At 44.1% G+C, this 15000-nt stretch overlaps 1 protein-coding gene across 4 annotated transcripts in view; it reads right to left on the bottom strand.

The window, feature by feature from the left end:
* The window catches only part of LOC143279827 (uncharacterized), a 41268-nt gene that overhangs the window by 7053 nt on the left and 19215 nt on the right, over window positions 1-15000 (bottom strand). For all 4 annotated transcript variants that reach the window (XM_076584049.1, XM_076584047.1, XM_076584050.1 and 1 more), the window contains 9 exons: window positions 14588-14874; window positions 9161-9378; window positions 8327-8418; window positions 7196-7279; window positions 5686-5955; window positions 4316-4715; window positions 3118-3397; window positions 2251-2430; window positions 698-978 (listed from right to left, as the gene is read on the bottom strand). In XM_076584049.1, the coding sequence (XP_076440164.1) occupies window positions 698-978; window positions 2251-2430; window positions 3118-3397; window positions 4316-4715; window positions 5686-5955; window positions 7196-7279; window positions 8327-8418; window positions 9161-9378; window positions 14588-14662 (1880 nt within the window). In that variant the 5' untranslated portion in view covers window positions 14663-14874. The remainder of the gene's footprint in view (window positions 1-697; window positions 979-2250; window positions 2431-3117; window positions 3398-4315; window positions 4716-5685; window positions 5956-7195; window positions 7280-8326; window positions 8419-9160; window positions 9379-14587; window positions 14875-15000) is intronic.

Below are 15000 nucleotides of genomic sequence, written 5' to 3'. Positions count from 1 at the left end.
TCCACGAACAACGTAATAAAATAACTGCATGTATCACGATGCGTTTCTCTTGAACTGTGAACAGTAGTGTTTTGTTTAACTGTTGAATGATTAGCAGGCACTGTGATAAGCTGTTAATTTGAATCACACACAGGTTCATACACAAATACAGGCGCGCTCATATACAGAAGCACGCATGCACACATACATACCGTACACACACATTTAGACAAAAAAAATCACAATCATGTACGCCCTCACCCCCATAACAGTACATTCACAACTCACACCAGGATACTTCATGTCGAATAACAGGGAGGAAACACTAAACTCTTTATAAAACTAAACACTCCGATAAGAACACAGTAAGAACAGAGTATGGACATCTAGACGTACTAATACTCACACACGAATACACACACACACACAAACACGCGCGTGCGCACATACATTCTCCACACACTAACAAACGCTCTCTCTCTCTCTCTCTACACACACACACACACACCTACACGCATACAAACGCACGTGCGCATACACATTCTCTCCTTTTCTCTCTCTCTCTCTCTCCCCTTCTACCCACACAAACGTCACCCACCCCACTACCAATCCCATAACTACCCACCAACTATCACACCCTCCTACATCCACAACCCCTCGATAAAAAACAAACAGTCCCCCAACCCCCAAAGAACAAACAACAAAAAACCCCACTTACCTTGCAGACCTTTTGGCCTCCACGCACCGTTCGCCCCTTGACCCTCCCCCCCTCTGACTGAACGTGGACGTGGACCTGCACCTCCTCTCCCCCTCTCTCCCCTCCCCTACTCGACTTCTGGAGCCAAGGGACGACCGGGACCTCGGGTACCCCCCTGCCTGCCCGGGCACTGGCGAGGAGGCGGCGATCTCCAGCCTCGTCTGGATGACGTCCTCTATGGACATGTCATTGAGGCGCTGGTCCTGCTCTTCCGTGTTCTGGTCGATGGTGAGGGCTCGGATCTGGGGAACACAGCAATCTTCTCCTCGTTTATTCACGACCAAGTGGTTTTGACACATTAGCATTCATTCATTAAATTTTCAGCGCACACACAGACGCAGATACACATACACACTTCTTCCGTGTTCTGGTTGATGGTGATGGCTTGCATCTGGGGAACAGAGACGATGAGCAATTTTCTGCTTCTCGTTTGTTCACTACTAAGTGGGTTGGACACGTAAGCATTCATTCATTTCATCGCACACACAGACACAGATACACATACACACTTCTTCCGAGTTTTGGTCGATGCTGACAGTTCGGATCTGGGAAGTAGCAAAATGGTAAATTTCTTTTCCTCGGGGTTCGTTTCCATTTTCTGCTAGGTCATTTTAGACACATAAGTGTTCGTTCATTTCAGCACACAGATACGCGCACGGACACACACACACATCACATCACATCACATCACATCCACACACGAAAAAGACAACAAAAAACACAAGCAACAGGTGCAGAGGGTCGGACATCAGGGGTGGGGGTTGATATCAATTTCAATGAATTAACAAAATATTCGTTTAAAAGGGGTGAAGCCAATCAAATTCAATGTGGCACGAACGGAATACTTTCTTTGTTGAGAATTATAACGGAACATAGTCATGAAAGACATGAACTGACGTGATTGATCAATCAGCTGTTCTCGCTCTTTATTGACTGATTTGTTCGTTCGTGCATACGTGCATGTGTGTGTGTGTGTGGTGTGTGTGTGTGTGTGTGCGTGGGTGCGTGTGTGTGTAAAACCCTAGGTAAAACTGTCGATATAGACAAAAATCATGAAGAGAGGTGAGACCTCTGGGACTATATATTCATAAGGAAATGGAAAATTCATCCACATTCTAAAGGGGGTGGCAAGAGGCAGAAAGGAGAAGAGATGCAGGACTGAAGAAAGGGACGACGAAGAGAGAAAGGAGGGGGGGGGAGAGAAAGAAACGATGAACGAACTGATATAAGAAAGAAGGAAGAAAAGGAGAGAAACAAAAAGTGTCTCCCCCTTCCCACCCCACCCCTGCACCGAAGGTTATCTTTTCTCAGCAACACTAACACCATAACAGCAGTCCCATTCTGCACAGCACACGTCACATCACTATAATAAAATGAAAAACAGAAGGCATCTATTTCCCCTTTGTGTCGACGGTTGTATTTTCTCTTACACTCCATCACCACAACAACAGTTCCAATCTGAACACAACACCCCACATCACTGCTGCACAATGACCAACAAAAGGCGTGTTCACCTTGTTGCTGGAGGCACTATCCAGACGGTTCCTGCTGGCGATGCTGTTGCTGCTGCTGCTGCTGACCGGCCGCTGTTTGACGCGGTAGCCGATGGATTGAGTAGCAGACGCCAGTCGGGGTCTGGGTGGGGGGTGACGGGTGTAGGTATTGTACACTACCGGGTGTGTCTCACACAGGTTCTGAAGGGCACAGAATGAGGACAACAGACAGGTTGTGTTTATTCTCACAGTCAAACATGATTCGATGTTTTTACATCTCAAAAAATTATAATTGTACTTTCCTCTTTGGATGTAACATATATGGACTAGTAGCCATGCTGTGATACCTCAATGAAGAAACTGAAATTAAATAGTCGGAGTAATGTAACCATCGTTCTGTTTGATTTCAGCAGCAACTAACAACTGACACTGATTCTTCAATACATTGCATAACCATACAGTGTAACCAAAGCCTATCCCATTTTTAAAACAACACACAGCTAACATATATTCTGAAGCATTGTGTTCTACCTGCTCCATTTCAATGAACTTACATCAGACAGCAGTACTAATGCTCACTTCTCTGTTACAGCTTGTGGAAGGTAGTGGAACTGTTATGAAAAATATTAATTCGTATATTTTTCATTCATTCATTTGTACACTCAAGTCACAAACTTGGTTTAACAGACTGCAGATAAATAACCAATCATCTGCGAAAGTTTGAATCTCATGGGAAAAACATTTTTTCTGTCAGTAACAACTGACAGCTCACTCTGATACTCAAGTAGTGTAACCCATGGTTACCCCCCCTACTTAATGCACAGCTTAAATTACTCTGGAGTAGTATATCCAACATGTAATTTTCCTCTAAGCAGCACTAATCCTCACTTCTCTATTACTGTTAGTGGGTCCTTGCCGGGCACTGATGACCTTGACCTCAGGCCGCGTGACCTGGTCATCCCAGTTGAGCGGAAAGTCCACGAAGGCGGCCTTGGGGCCAGACCTGCGGGTAGGACTGTGCTGAACCTTTGTGACTGCCGCCTTCTCCTCTCGGTCCTCTGTTAGCACTTCTCTTGGAACTTCTGTTGGCAATTCTTTCGGAACTTCTATTGGCACTTCTGTTGGTATTTCTGCTGGTATTTCTGCTATGTCCTCCCAAGAGTCTATACTGAAAATATGTAGTAAAAAAAAAAATTATGGGGTGTAATCATGTTTAGATTCAAATCATTGTCACATTAATTGCAAGATGACTTTTGTATTACGCTAATAAAAGAAACAAGGGGACAAGACATGCAACACAAAATTAATCAGAACAGCGTTAAGAAATTATTAACCATGCACATTCTCACCAGATACAGACAAGATTTAATAATGGAAACATGAGATCCACGACAACAGACCACATTATTTTGCTCAGTTTGAGGCATTTCACACTGTAGAACAGGGCTGCTGCTAATTCATCATTGTCATCACTATCATCATCATCATAATCATTATGGGGGTGGCAATAATAGTGGCGGATGATTTTGTAGTGATATGTTGTTAATGAGCTGGCAGTTACTGCTGCTAATGTTTGCATGGCTGCTGCAGTTACTAGCAGAAGCAGCAGGAACAGCAACACAGACGAGATCTGTCAGTAATTATGTCCCCATGTCCCCTCTGATGTCTAGAGTGCTCTGTTGTCTCTGTACAGATTGGGGAATGAGATGAAAGGAAGTGAGATTAAGCACACTCTCTCTCTCTCTCTCTCTCTCTCTCTCTCTCTCGCACATGCAAACACACACACGCACACTCACATAAACACACACACACACACACACACACACACATATTATGCAAACGCACACCGTGCTGGCATGGATGCACACAAAGGCACGCCAATCGACAAGCATATAACGTCCGCAAACACACACTCGCCGATAAAGCCTTGAATTTTCGTCTAAATCCTTGATTTTCGTCTAAAATCACAAATGTGGATAGACGTTAAGCAAAAGAACGAACACTCGCCGATCAAAAAACAAACATTTTAATACACTGAGAGACAGACAGACAGAAAGACAGACAGACAGACACCAGACCACCTTACATAAGATCCGCAAACTCCTCATGCTCTGGGTCCGAGGCTGGCGACGGTGGGTTCTCCTGGTCAGATTCCTGCCCCTCTTCCAAGGTCTCCTCCTCTTCCTCCTCCTCCTCCTCCTCTTCCTTTACCGCTTCTTCTTCCTTCACCTCTTCCTCTTCTTTAACATCCTCCTCTGCTTTCACCTCCACCTCTACCGCCCCCTCCCTCTCTCCCCTCTCCTCTTTGTGTGGCGTCTCCTGGCCCTGGTCCTGCTGGTCCTTGATCCATCTCTTCACCCTCAGGTCATGGGAGACCACTTCGCCGTTGATGCCAATACGGATTCTGTCCCCCCTCCGGAGCTGCTGGGCAACTCGGCTGCCGACCGACCCTCCGATGTTGTAGTACATGTCGGCATTCTTGAAATCTGGAACGAAAAAAATTAATTTCATTACACTGCATCAAACTATAAAATTCTTAAATACTTACACATTTAAAGAAAAATACCGTCTCTCTCTCCCTTCTTAGTCGGTGTGTTTCCCCTCTATCTCCGATTCAAAACAGTTCAGTTACTTTTCTCAAGGAGGTATTACTGCGTTCGGAAAAAATCCATATACGATACACCACATCTACTAAACAGATGACTGACCAGCAGCGTCACCTAACGCGCTTTTAACGATTTAAATCAAAGCTAAGAGCTCCTCAGTAGTATGAAAAAAATCTGTTGAAAGCGATCTTTGTGTTAAATTACCCATTGCGGTACTGGCTTTTGATCTTTTCTCTTCTTCATTCTTACCTGTATTTACTCTCTTTTTTCCTCCTCTCTTTGATATTCATAATATAATGACTTTTCGTTGTCAGTCACCTTCAGTTACCATTCTCTTGGTGTAGAAACAGCTCGAGGAAAAAACTATATTCACTGATCATATTCACAAACGCATCTGATTTACATTTTACGCAGACACGTGCACACACGCGCACGCATGCACACACACCCATATGTGACATCTAAACAGGAGACAGAAAGAAAAACAAGAGAAAATGAGACATATGAGACAGACAGACCGAAAGACGGACATACAGGCTGCAAACGAAAGAAAAAAATGTGAGAAGCTATCTGACCCTCACCAAAAAAAACAGCCCCCCACAAAATAATGAAAAACACATACACACTGTGGAGACCTTCTCTCCCTGGGGACGGAACAGCAACTCTAATTTCAAACATATAGCAACTGTTGTGACAAAAAGTATTACAATACGTTATACAACACAACACAACACAGCAAACACAACACAATACAATACAATACAATACTATACTATACTATACTATACTATACTATACTATACTATACTATACTATACTACACTACACTATACTACATTAGTGCACCCACTGGCAAAAGCATCGACAACGCCCTCCGTCCCCTCCCCCATCGCCCCTCCGAACGTCAGCCAGGCGTCAGAGTCTGAGGGCACGTCATCCGGGCGCTTCTGACCCCGCCGGTAGTGACCTTGATTCAGGTTAGTGCTTCCGGGTCGCCAGTGAGCGTGGATCCGATTGGTCAGCTCGCTGTGGGTTCGCCGAGTCTTCAGCATGTCCTTGTCCACAGTGAGCACCATGAATGACTCCGACTCCGTGCTGCTTGCCGAGGACTTGGGGCGTCCTGGAGAACGGATGAAATGAATGAATTAAAAAAAAAAAATGAATATAAACAAGTCAATATATAAGTAGCTGCTTGTTAATGCAGATAAGTACTTCACACACACACACACACACACACACACACACACATATATATATATATACATATGTGTATGTGTGTGTGTGTGTGTGTGTTTGTGTGTGTGAAGTATGTGTGTGCGTATAGAGAGAGAGAGAGAGAGAGAGAGGGAGAGAGAGAGAGAGAGTCGACAATTTCGATATGAAGATAGAAAACGAGTAACTAATGAAAAACTTTAAAATATCAAACAGCGTTAAAACAAGGACAAATGTAGTCCTACCAAGTTTTCCTATCTTCAAACACGTTTTCCTTCTTTGTAAATAGTTATGGAATAGAGCCCTTGATCTAAACCTGACCTCAGCAGAAGTGGTTTTAATAGACAAGGGAATGAATGAATAACCTTGAATGAATGTCATTCATGGCTTTGTAAGCCTGTCAAAATCGGTCAATGAATAATTCTGTAGTTTCAGATCTTCGAGTGCAAGTTTCTTATGTATTTCGTGTTTGCGGATCTTTGAATTTGTTTTACTAATTTGTTATATATATATATATATATATATATATATATATATATATATATATATATGTATATGTATATATATATATGTATATATATATGCGTAAGTGTTTGCGAGCAAATGTATCAATAATTTATCTTTTGGGGATAATAAAATAGTGTGTGTGTGTGTGTGTGTGTGTGTGTGTGTGTGTGTGTGTGTGTGTCCCATATAACCTCAGTGCTGAAGACACATTTCCTAAAGTTCAACCAGTTACTGTAAACATGAATTTAGTATGCATACAAACACACGACTTCTTGCACAGAAACAAATCGAATGGTATTCAAATAAAAAAATGTATCAGCTAAATATGAAAACGGCAGCGCAGAAGATGCAAATACCAACCAACTACTGAAAATAATGGGGAGGAAAACAAACGAATAAACTAATACAACATTCAGAAAAAAATATATATATACAGAGAGAGAGAGAGCTACATATACATATACAAAGATATATATATATATATGCATACACGTGTATGTACACACACACACACACACACACACACACATATATATATATATATATATATAGAGAGAGAGAGAGAGAGAGAGAGAGAGAGAGATAGACACAGAGAGAGAGAGATGGATAGATATATATAGATATACATGTAATCTTATTACCCGAAGATTTAGACCGATACGTAGATACAGTAGACTTTGGTCTGCTTGCGTTGGATGACATCGATAATGAAGTGGACGGTCTGCCTTGAACATGTACAATGGAATAACACAAATGGCTGCTGTGTCGTTTATGTATGCAAGTACAACAAAAAAAGTTCTGGTAATATATCACATTTGTTTAACAGCAACACTATCTGAAAGATACATACATACATACAACATACATAGATACACACATATATAATATGTACATTTTCAAAATTAATTCATTATTAAACAACCAATCAATCAATTAATAATTTATTAATCAATTTCAAACCGCAGATATCTAACCAATCTTCTTGTTCCTGCGTGTATATATTAAACTTTTTTTCAGGCATAATAAGAAACAACGTCAATCTGAATCGAATCAGAAGTCAAAACTATATAAGGTAACTGTATTCAACACACGATGAATAAATGTGTAAGGATAGGGAAATTTAACAGTTGCAACTGAATCTACTTCGACGATAGAGTTCGTTCAGGACAGTGAGCAATGTGCAGTCTGAATTGATAAGCTGTACAAATTCTACAAAACGACTTGAAAATGAGCACATACAGTGAACACATACACCACAAAAGCAAAACGCCCATTCCAAAATGCACGGGTGTGGACAAAAATCATCACCCCCACGAACTGAGCACATCACCGGCCACGGAAGCGATCCGTGCCGCCCCTCTCACATAAATAACCGCACAAAGGGGGGAAAGAAAGGAAAGAAAGAAAGAAAAGAGAGGAAGAAACATGTAGACGAAGGATGGAAAGAAAAGAGGGGAAGAAACATGCAGACGAAGGATGTATTTACTAATGCGTGATCGACCAGCAATCCGTCAGTGCCAAACAGTGTGTGAATCACGCCAGTTAAAGCCTATTCAACCAGAATCATTACCTATTGTTCACATTTCCAATGGATCTTTTGTCCGTTCACATGCAGACAGAAACAATCCATCACACGAAGCGTTGCTGTGGGAGGGTGGGGGTGGGGAGGGGGGGACTGGTTGGTTAATTGGATTTGAATTGAATGAATCGTTGTTGTCTGGCTATCAATGCACGATTATCGATCTGTTCTCGGGAGAGGACATTTCCCATACCTCTTCCTGGGGTGGGAGCACTGCCATTGTTTGTCGTCTGCTCGGTTCCTCTCCTGCACTCACTGCGCCGGCCCAATGCTGACGTCACAGCTCTGCACGCGCCACAAAAGTGATCAAGTATGTAAATGAAGATTGGGTTGTTTGTTTGTTTATTGATCGCTGTTTGTTTGTTTCTTGTTATTGTTTTTTTCTTCATCAGGCATCGCAAAACAGTGTGCCCAAATGGGGCTGGGTTCAGAACGTAAGTTACAGGTCCAACAAAACATAAGCGACTTAAGCGACCATGACTTTCTGAAGAAGAAATGAAGATAATGATGGCGGTAAGGAGGAGGAGGAAAAGGGGATACAACGAACGAAGATGAAAAGCAACAGCAGCAACAGAAGAAAAAGATGATGATGATAATCAAACAACCATTCGATGAAGACGATGTACCCATCACCATCACCTTAATTAACAATCGTCATCAAACACACATGCACCAATAAACTGACAAGCACGTGCATCGCAATAACCATCACACACATAATGTTTTCGCTACATCACACACACACACACACACACACTCTCTCTCTCTCTCTCTTTCTCTCTCTCTCACTTACACACTCTCCCTCTCTCCATATATATATATATATATATATATATATATATATCACACACACACACACACACACACACACACACATACTCTCTCTCTCTCCCTCTCTCTCTCATTCACACGCACGCACACACAGACACCCACACCCACCGTGATACACCACGCCCACACACCTACAAACACACACACCGACACACACACACACACACACACACACACACACACACACACATCTCACCTTCCCCCGTTGGCCAGAAGCTGCCGCAGAACTTTCTGCTGCTCGTGCCACACGTCTGAAGTGGACGTGGACCTCACCATTGTAGGAGACTTCACGGTCGTCCTCGATCCGCCGCCACCGCCCACGTGCGACGCGTCCATCTCCACTGTGCTGCACGACAGTAACGGCTGCTGCTGGGTGTACTGGTACCGCCATTCCAGCTGTCCCAGGGGTCGGTTCTGCCAACAGTGTACAGTATGTGATGGTGTGACTTCTTCAGTTTAACGTCTGTCTCCACAGTGTGATTTTGGACACCAAAAAACGTACATGTACAAAGGAGCGAGAACCTTTAATAATGTAAACTGTAAACTTAATTTAATCATATGCCTAACTGGACTGTGAAGCACTTTCGAAAATCATCAGTAACATCTTTAAATGATTTATCCGAAAAGCTTAGTAAAAAAAAAAAAGAGCTTAAAAGCCTCGCATTCGAAGAGTTAATGCCTATTTCAGTTTTCCTCAACAGCAGCAAGTGACGTTTTTGCTCTAATGGTTTTTTTTTTAAATGCTTTTAGTTTGAACCTGTAAACTAATGAGATGATACGCCTTAATGTTAATATACTGTAGTGAGGGTAAAACTGAAAAACATTACGAACTGTACATACATTTCTTGGGTTCTTTCTTGAAATGTCAACAAACTGCTGTTCTAACCATCTGTTCTTATCACATGATTCTTTTTCTGACAAAATATAACTGTCTGATATGGATAGTGGACAACTCAGTTGTATCCTACCTGTTTCCTTATTTGCACCTTTTTGGCAGCTCTGTTGGCCCATTCATTTGGTAGGATGCCTAGGTGTGAAGGCACCCAAGAAAATGTTATATTTGTACATCCTAAAATTAGGTGATGTATGATCATACTAATTTCTTATTATATTTTTTAGATTAGATGTATTAGATTACATTAGATCATACTTACACATGTAAAGATTTGATTCCTTTCGTCAGTGGAGTTCAACACATACAATACTGACTTTGACTGATGTGATGGTGTGAGGGGGAAAGGGGGAGACAGCAAAAGTGTCTGGAAAGGCGAAGTGGGGAGAAATAAACAGCGCGGATGGAGGGTTAAGAGGGCGGGGATATAAAAGGACAGAAGGACAGATAGAGACACGGAGAGAGAGAGAGCGTAGATGGAAATAGAGAGAGTCGGCGTGATGATGGGTGAAAGAGCAAAAGATAAAGAAGAGAGAGAGGGGTGCGAGCAAATTGGAAGGGTTGAAACCGAGAAATGAGAGGGTGTAAGGAGAGGGAGAGAGAAGGAGAGATCGGGATAATGACGAAAGGGATGAAGAGACACAAAAAAGGAGGGTCAGAGAAAGAGAGAGCTTAGACACAGGACAGTAGATGGGGCACCGACAGACAGATCACGAGAATGGGAACGTTACTGCATCCAGGAGTAGCACCTCTCTCTCTCTCTCTCTCTCTCTCTCTCTCTCTCTCTTCTTTTTTCTTTTCTTTTTTTTTCCTTTCTTTTTTCCGGGGGAGGTGGTGATGAAGGGGGAAATCAGACATTTTCATCATCAGGGATGACAAAGTCCATCCTTATTTATTTGTGTCTGCAGTGTTTCGTGTATTTGGCTGTGCTCGTTCTTGTCTGTTCATGATTCTATGCTGGTTGTTTGCTCTTCCATGTTTATGTATTTTGTTCTGTGGCTTTTCTCCTCGTGTTTTCGGTCGTTGTCTCTTGTCCTTCAGGTTCGTTGTCTTTGGCGTTAGTATCCCCAACATCATCTCCAGATCCGCAGCTTGTTCGTTGTTTTCTTGGGCTTATTTTTTCCATCATAGGTCATCATCAAGTGTGAAGAAGACTAAAGAAGAGGAAGCAGAGGGAAGAATGCAGCACCCACGAGCAGAGGACAATCAGACCCAACTAACAGAAGAACCAGAGGAAGGGTTAGCATCATTTAGTTGTCCTCGGGCTTCGGGTCTCCATGTGTATCCAGGCAGAGAAAACAAGATGTAGTGGAGCCACATCCTCCTCCCAGCTCATGTAATACGGAAATGCGACGAACGTCAATTCAGAGGCCAAATCATACAAATGGACAACTAAAGAACTGTGCCGTATGTAGCAAAGACGATCATGAAGGCTTTCTCAGGGATTAACAAAATACACAAACTAACCAGAATGCATACGAATAATGGAGCAATCAAAAAGAAGCCTCGTGCAAATAAATGAACACAAGAAGGAAAAGTCAAATGCATGTACGCGCATACGCGGACGCGCAAGCACACACACATACACTACTATAGAACCAAGGCAAAGTGAACCATCAACAGACGTTCCAAAGCCAACACCATTCCCCTCAGGTCTCTCACCAACCTGACCCCCACACACTGCGTCCAAGGCCTTGAGCAGAGAACAGACCCATCTACCTCCATTGTTCCCGTGTCTGAAAACCCCGACAGGCGTTCAAAGCGCCGATTGAATTCACACAACGAAAGATCGCTGGACCTTGGCGCACCACTGGCACACCGCACTTCATCGATAAGATAAAAACTGTACCGCCATACTATTCTAATTTTGTCTCTTTCCTTTCATTCTTGTGGATAGGTTCGGGGACTTCGTGAAGTAAAGATGGAATGCATGGGAGGCGGAGGAGGGGCGGAATGTTCGTATTCATCGACAATGCGTTCAATCACCGCATGCGAGGTAACTGCTTTTCTCACAATGTACAACCACTTTGATCATCATCATTCTTACGTTCTCAAACTTCACTCATATTTATTCAGCCGTTTCAACCATGGTGATGTTTATGGTCATCAACATCACCGTCAATGTCGTCATCAGGGAAAGAACGGGTGAGAGCAGGAAATTACAAGGGTGGGGGGCGGGAACTGGGGAGCGGAGAAGGGGTGGACTTGGGGTGGGCAAGGAGCAGACAGACTGTCACACTTCTTCTTCTTCTTCTTCTGCGTTCACTCGTATGCACACGAGTGGGCTTTTACGTGTATGACCGTTTTTACCCCGCAATGTAGGCAGCCATACTCCGTTTTCGGGGGGGTGCATGCTGGGTATGTTCTTGTTTCCATAACCCACCGAACGCTGACATGGATTACAGGATCTTTAACGTGCATATTTGATCTTCTGCTTGCATATACACACGAAGGGGGTTCAGGCACTAGCAGGTCTGCACATACGTTGACCTGGGAGATCGTAAAAATCTCCACCCTTTACCCACCAGGCGCCGTCACCGTGATTCGAACCCGGGACCCTCAGATTGACAGTCCAACGCTTTAACCACTCGGCTATTTCGCCCGTCAGACTGTCACACGATCGGACAGAATCCACTGAATCGACCTGATCCACTTTTTTGTGTCTGGGAGGGCACGGATGGGGAACCTGTCAACACTGCACCTTGCCCTTAGAAGAGAGGAACAACAGCGCTCACCGGAACGCGGGTACCGACGTTTGACATCGTTCTGAAGTGCACGGAACTGCGTACTGCCTGCATTGATCCCTCCATTATACCGACACTGTGATCGAAATGGCGGAGAGAGAGAGAGACAAACAGAGACAGAGAGAGACAGAGAGAGACGAGGGGGGGGGGGAGAGACAGGCAGACCGACCGATAGATAGGCAGGCAGAGAGAAATGGAGAGGGGAGAGACAGACAGACAGTCAAACTGACCCCAGATAGATATGCAGGCAGAGACAGAAAGATAGAAAAGGAGAGACAGACAGACAGACTGACTGAGCGAAACGATATAAACAAGGTGAGCGGGATGATAGGACGAAGAGAGAGAGTCAGGGAGAGGGGAGACAAAAAGTAAGAAGATGAAAAGATTGGAGGCCTGAACTAGAAAGAAATGCAAAATTAGACAGAGAAAGAGGGAAATGGAGACAGAGACACGGAGACAAACGAGCACACAGAGAGATATGTTGGTGGGTGTCTGACGTGGGATGTCGCCACAGCGGTGTCGCTACTTATATTATTCCTAATGTACAACAACCGAGATATTCAGATATACGTGTCGAACTTTCGCAGAATACCACACTGTCTCCACGACAAAGCGAAATACCATCACCAGTACGGGTGGTCTAGCTTGTAGTTCCTTGCGACCCTTGCGGAGTCTCCTCTGGCGCATGGCCTCATGGCGACCTAACACTGATCGTTCTCTGTCCGAATGCCGGTGCAGGGTTTGCTATAAAACGAGCGCACGTGTGCCTGTGTAGTGTATATAAGGGAAATCGGAATGAGCGGCGTGCGAGAAATGCCACTGAATCAACGAACTTGAAGATGGGGCAGTGAAAAAAAACAACAACAAAAAACACACACACAAAAAAAAAAGAAAAAAAACAAAAAAAAAAACACGCTATTTCATTTCAGTCGTATCACAGACCTTCCACCCGCTCACCAGCCCTACCCCCCTCCCCCCCCTCCCCCCCACCCACCTCACCCCCACCCATCATCTCCCCGCCCTACTATAGGTTATGGGTCCTGTGGCCAGGTATGTTTGTCCCCAGCCAGGTCAGGAAATCCTGAGCCAGAAGCGGGACTAAATGGAAGTCAATGGTCTCTGGCAGGGACTAGGGGACACAATCAAAGCGTTGGGCACTGTGAATCTGACTCGTGATGTTTGCTTTGGCGTGAGGCCACAATGAAAGGGAACGGTGTGTGTGGGGGGGGGGGGGGGTGAGGTGAGTGTGGATTTGTGTGTGTGTGTGTATGTGTGTGTGTAAGTGGGTGGGTGTGGGTGTGGCTGTGTTCGTGTATGTACATATGTGTGTGTGTGTGTGTGTGTGTGTGTGTGTGTGTGTGTGTGTGTAAGTGGGTGTTTGAGGGTGTGGGTGTGTTCGTGTACGTGTGTATGTATATGTGGATGTGTTCGTGGGTGGGTGTTCGTGGGTGTTGGGGGTGGGGGGTATGGATGTAGGTGTGCGGATGCGTGATTGTGGATGTGTATGGGTGGGTGTGTTGGCGTCGGCGTGTGATTTTTTGTTGCTTTTTGTTGAAGGGATTTGATTAAGTATGGTCTGTCTGTCAGTCAGTCTCAGTTATACGCTCTCTCTCTCTCTATCTCTCTGTCTCAGACACACATACACACACACACTCTGTGTGTGTGTGTGTGTGTGTGTGTTTGTGTGTGTGTGTGTGTGTGTGTGTCTCAGACACATACACACACACACACACACACTCTCTCTCTCTCTCTCTCTCCCTCTCTCTCTCTCTTCCTGTCTCTCGCTTTCCTTTCACTGATGTGAAATTTGTTCGAGCATAAGTTACTAACTACCGACAATAATGCGTTTCGATGTTTCTGTTACAATCGTTCTTTATGTGATTCAAATGTCGACTGATGATTCGAATAATTTGAATAGAAAGCGACACACACACACACACACACACACACACACACACACACACACACACACACACAAGCGATCTACCTTGGCGTGTTTTCTGAGGACATTGTTGGTATGCCAGTCGGAGTACTCCAGAGCCGTGAGATAACGTGTCGCCATTCCGGCGACTGAGTGGTGGCTGCACTTGTGGACTGTGGTCCCGGTCTTCAGTCACCCCAGACGATCTCTGTTTGTCTTCCTTCAGTCAGCATGCATAATTCCCTGCTCTCCTCTCTCTGTCTCTGTCTTGTTCTTAAGCTGCTGGTCTGAGAATAAACGTGTAGGTGTACGGGTGCGTGGGGCAGACACTCTTCTGTCGTCTTGGTATCATCCTGAAATACACGACCCTGATATTACTGAAGCAGTAAATGATAAACAAGTCATAACAATTATGAATATTCACCCAAGAAACAAGAATACTATAACTTTAATTCTTTTATCCCCTTTCAGTTGGGGGC

The sequence above is a fragment of the Babylonia areolata genome, chromosome 3, assembly GCF_041734735.1.
Source record: "Babylonia areolata isolate BAREFJ2019XMU chromosome 3, ASM4173473v1, whole genome shotgun sequence".
Lineage (NCBI taxonomy): Eukaryota > Metazoa > Mollusca > Gastropoda > Neogastropoda > Buccinidae > Babylonia > Babylonia areolata.
This window is presented reverse-complemented; position numbering and strand designations above follow the sequence as displayed.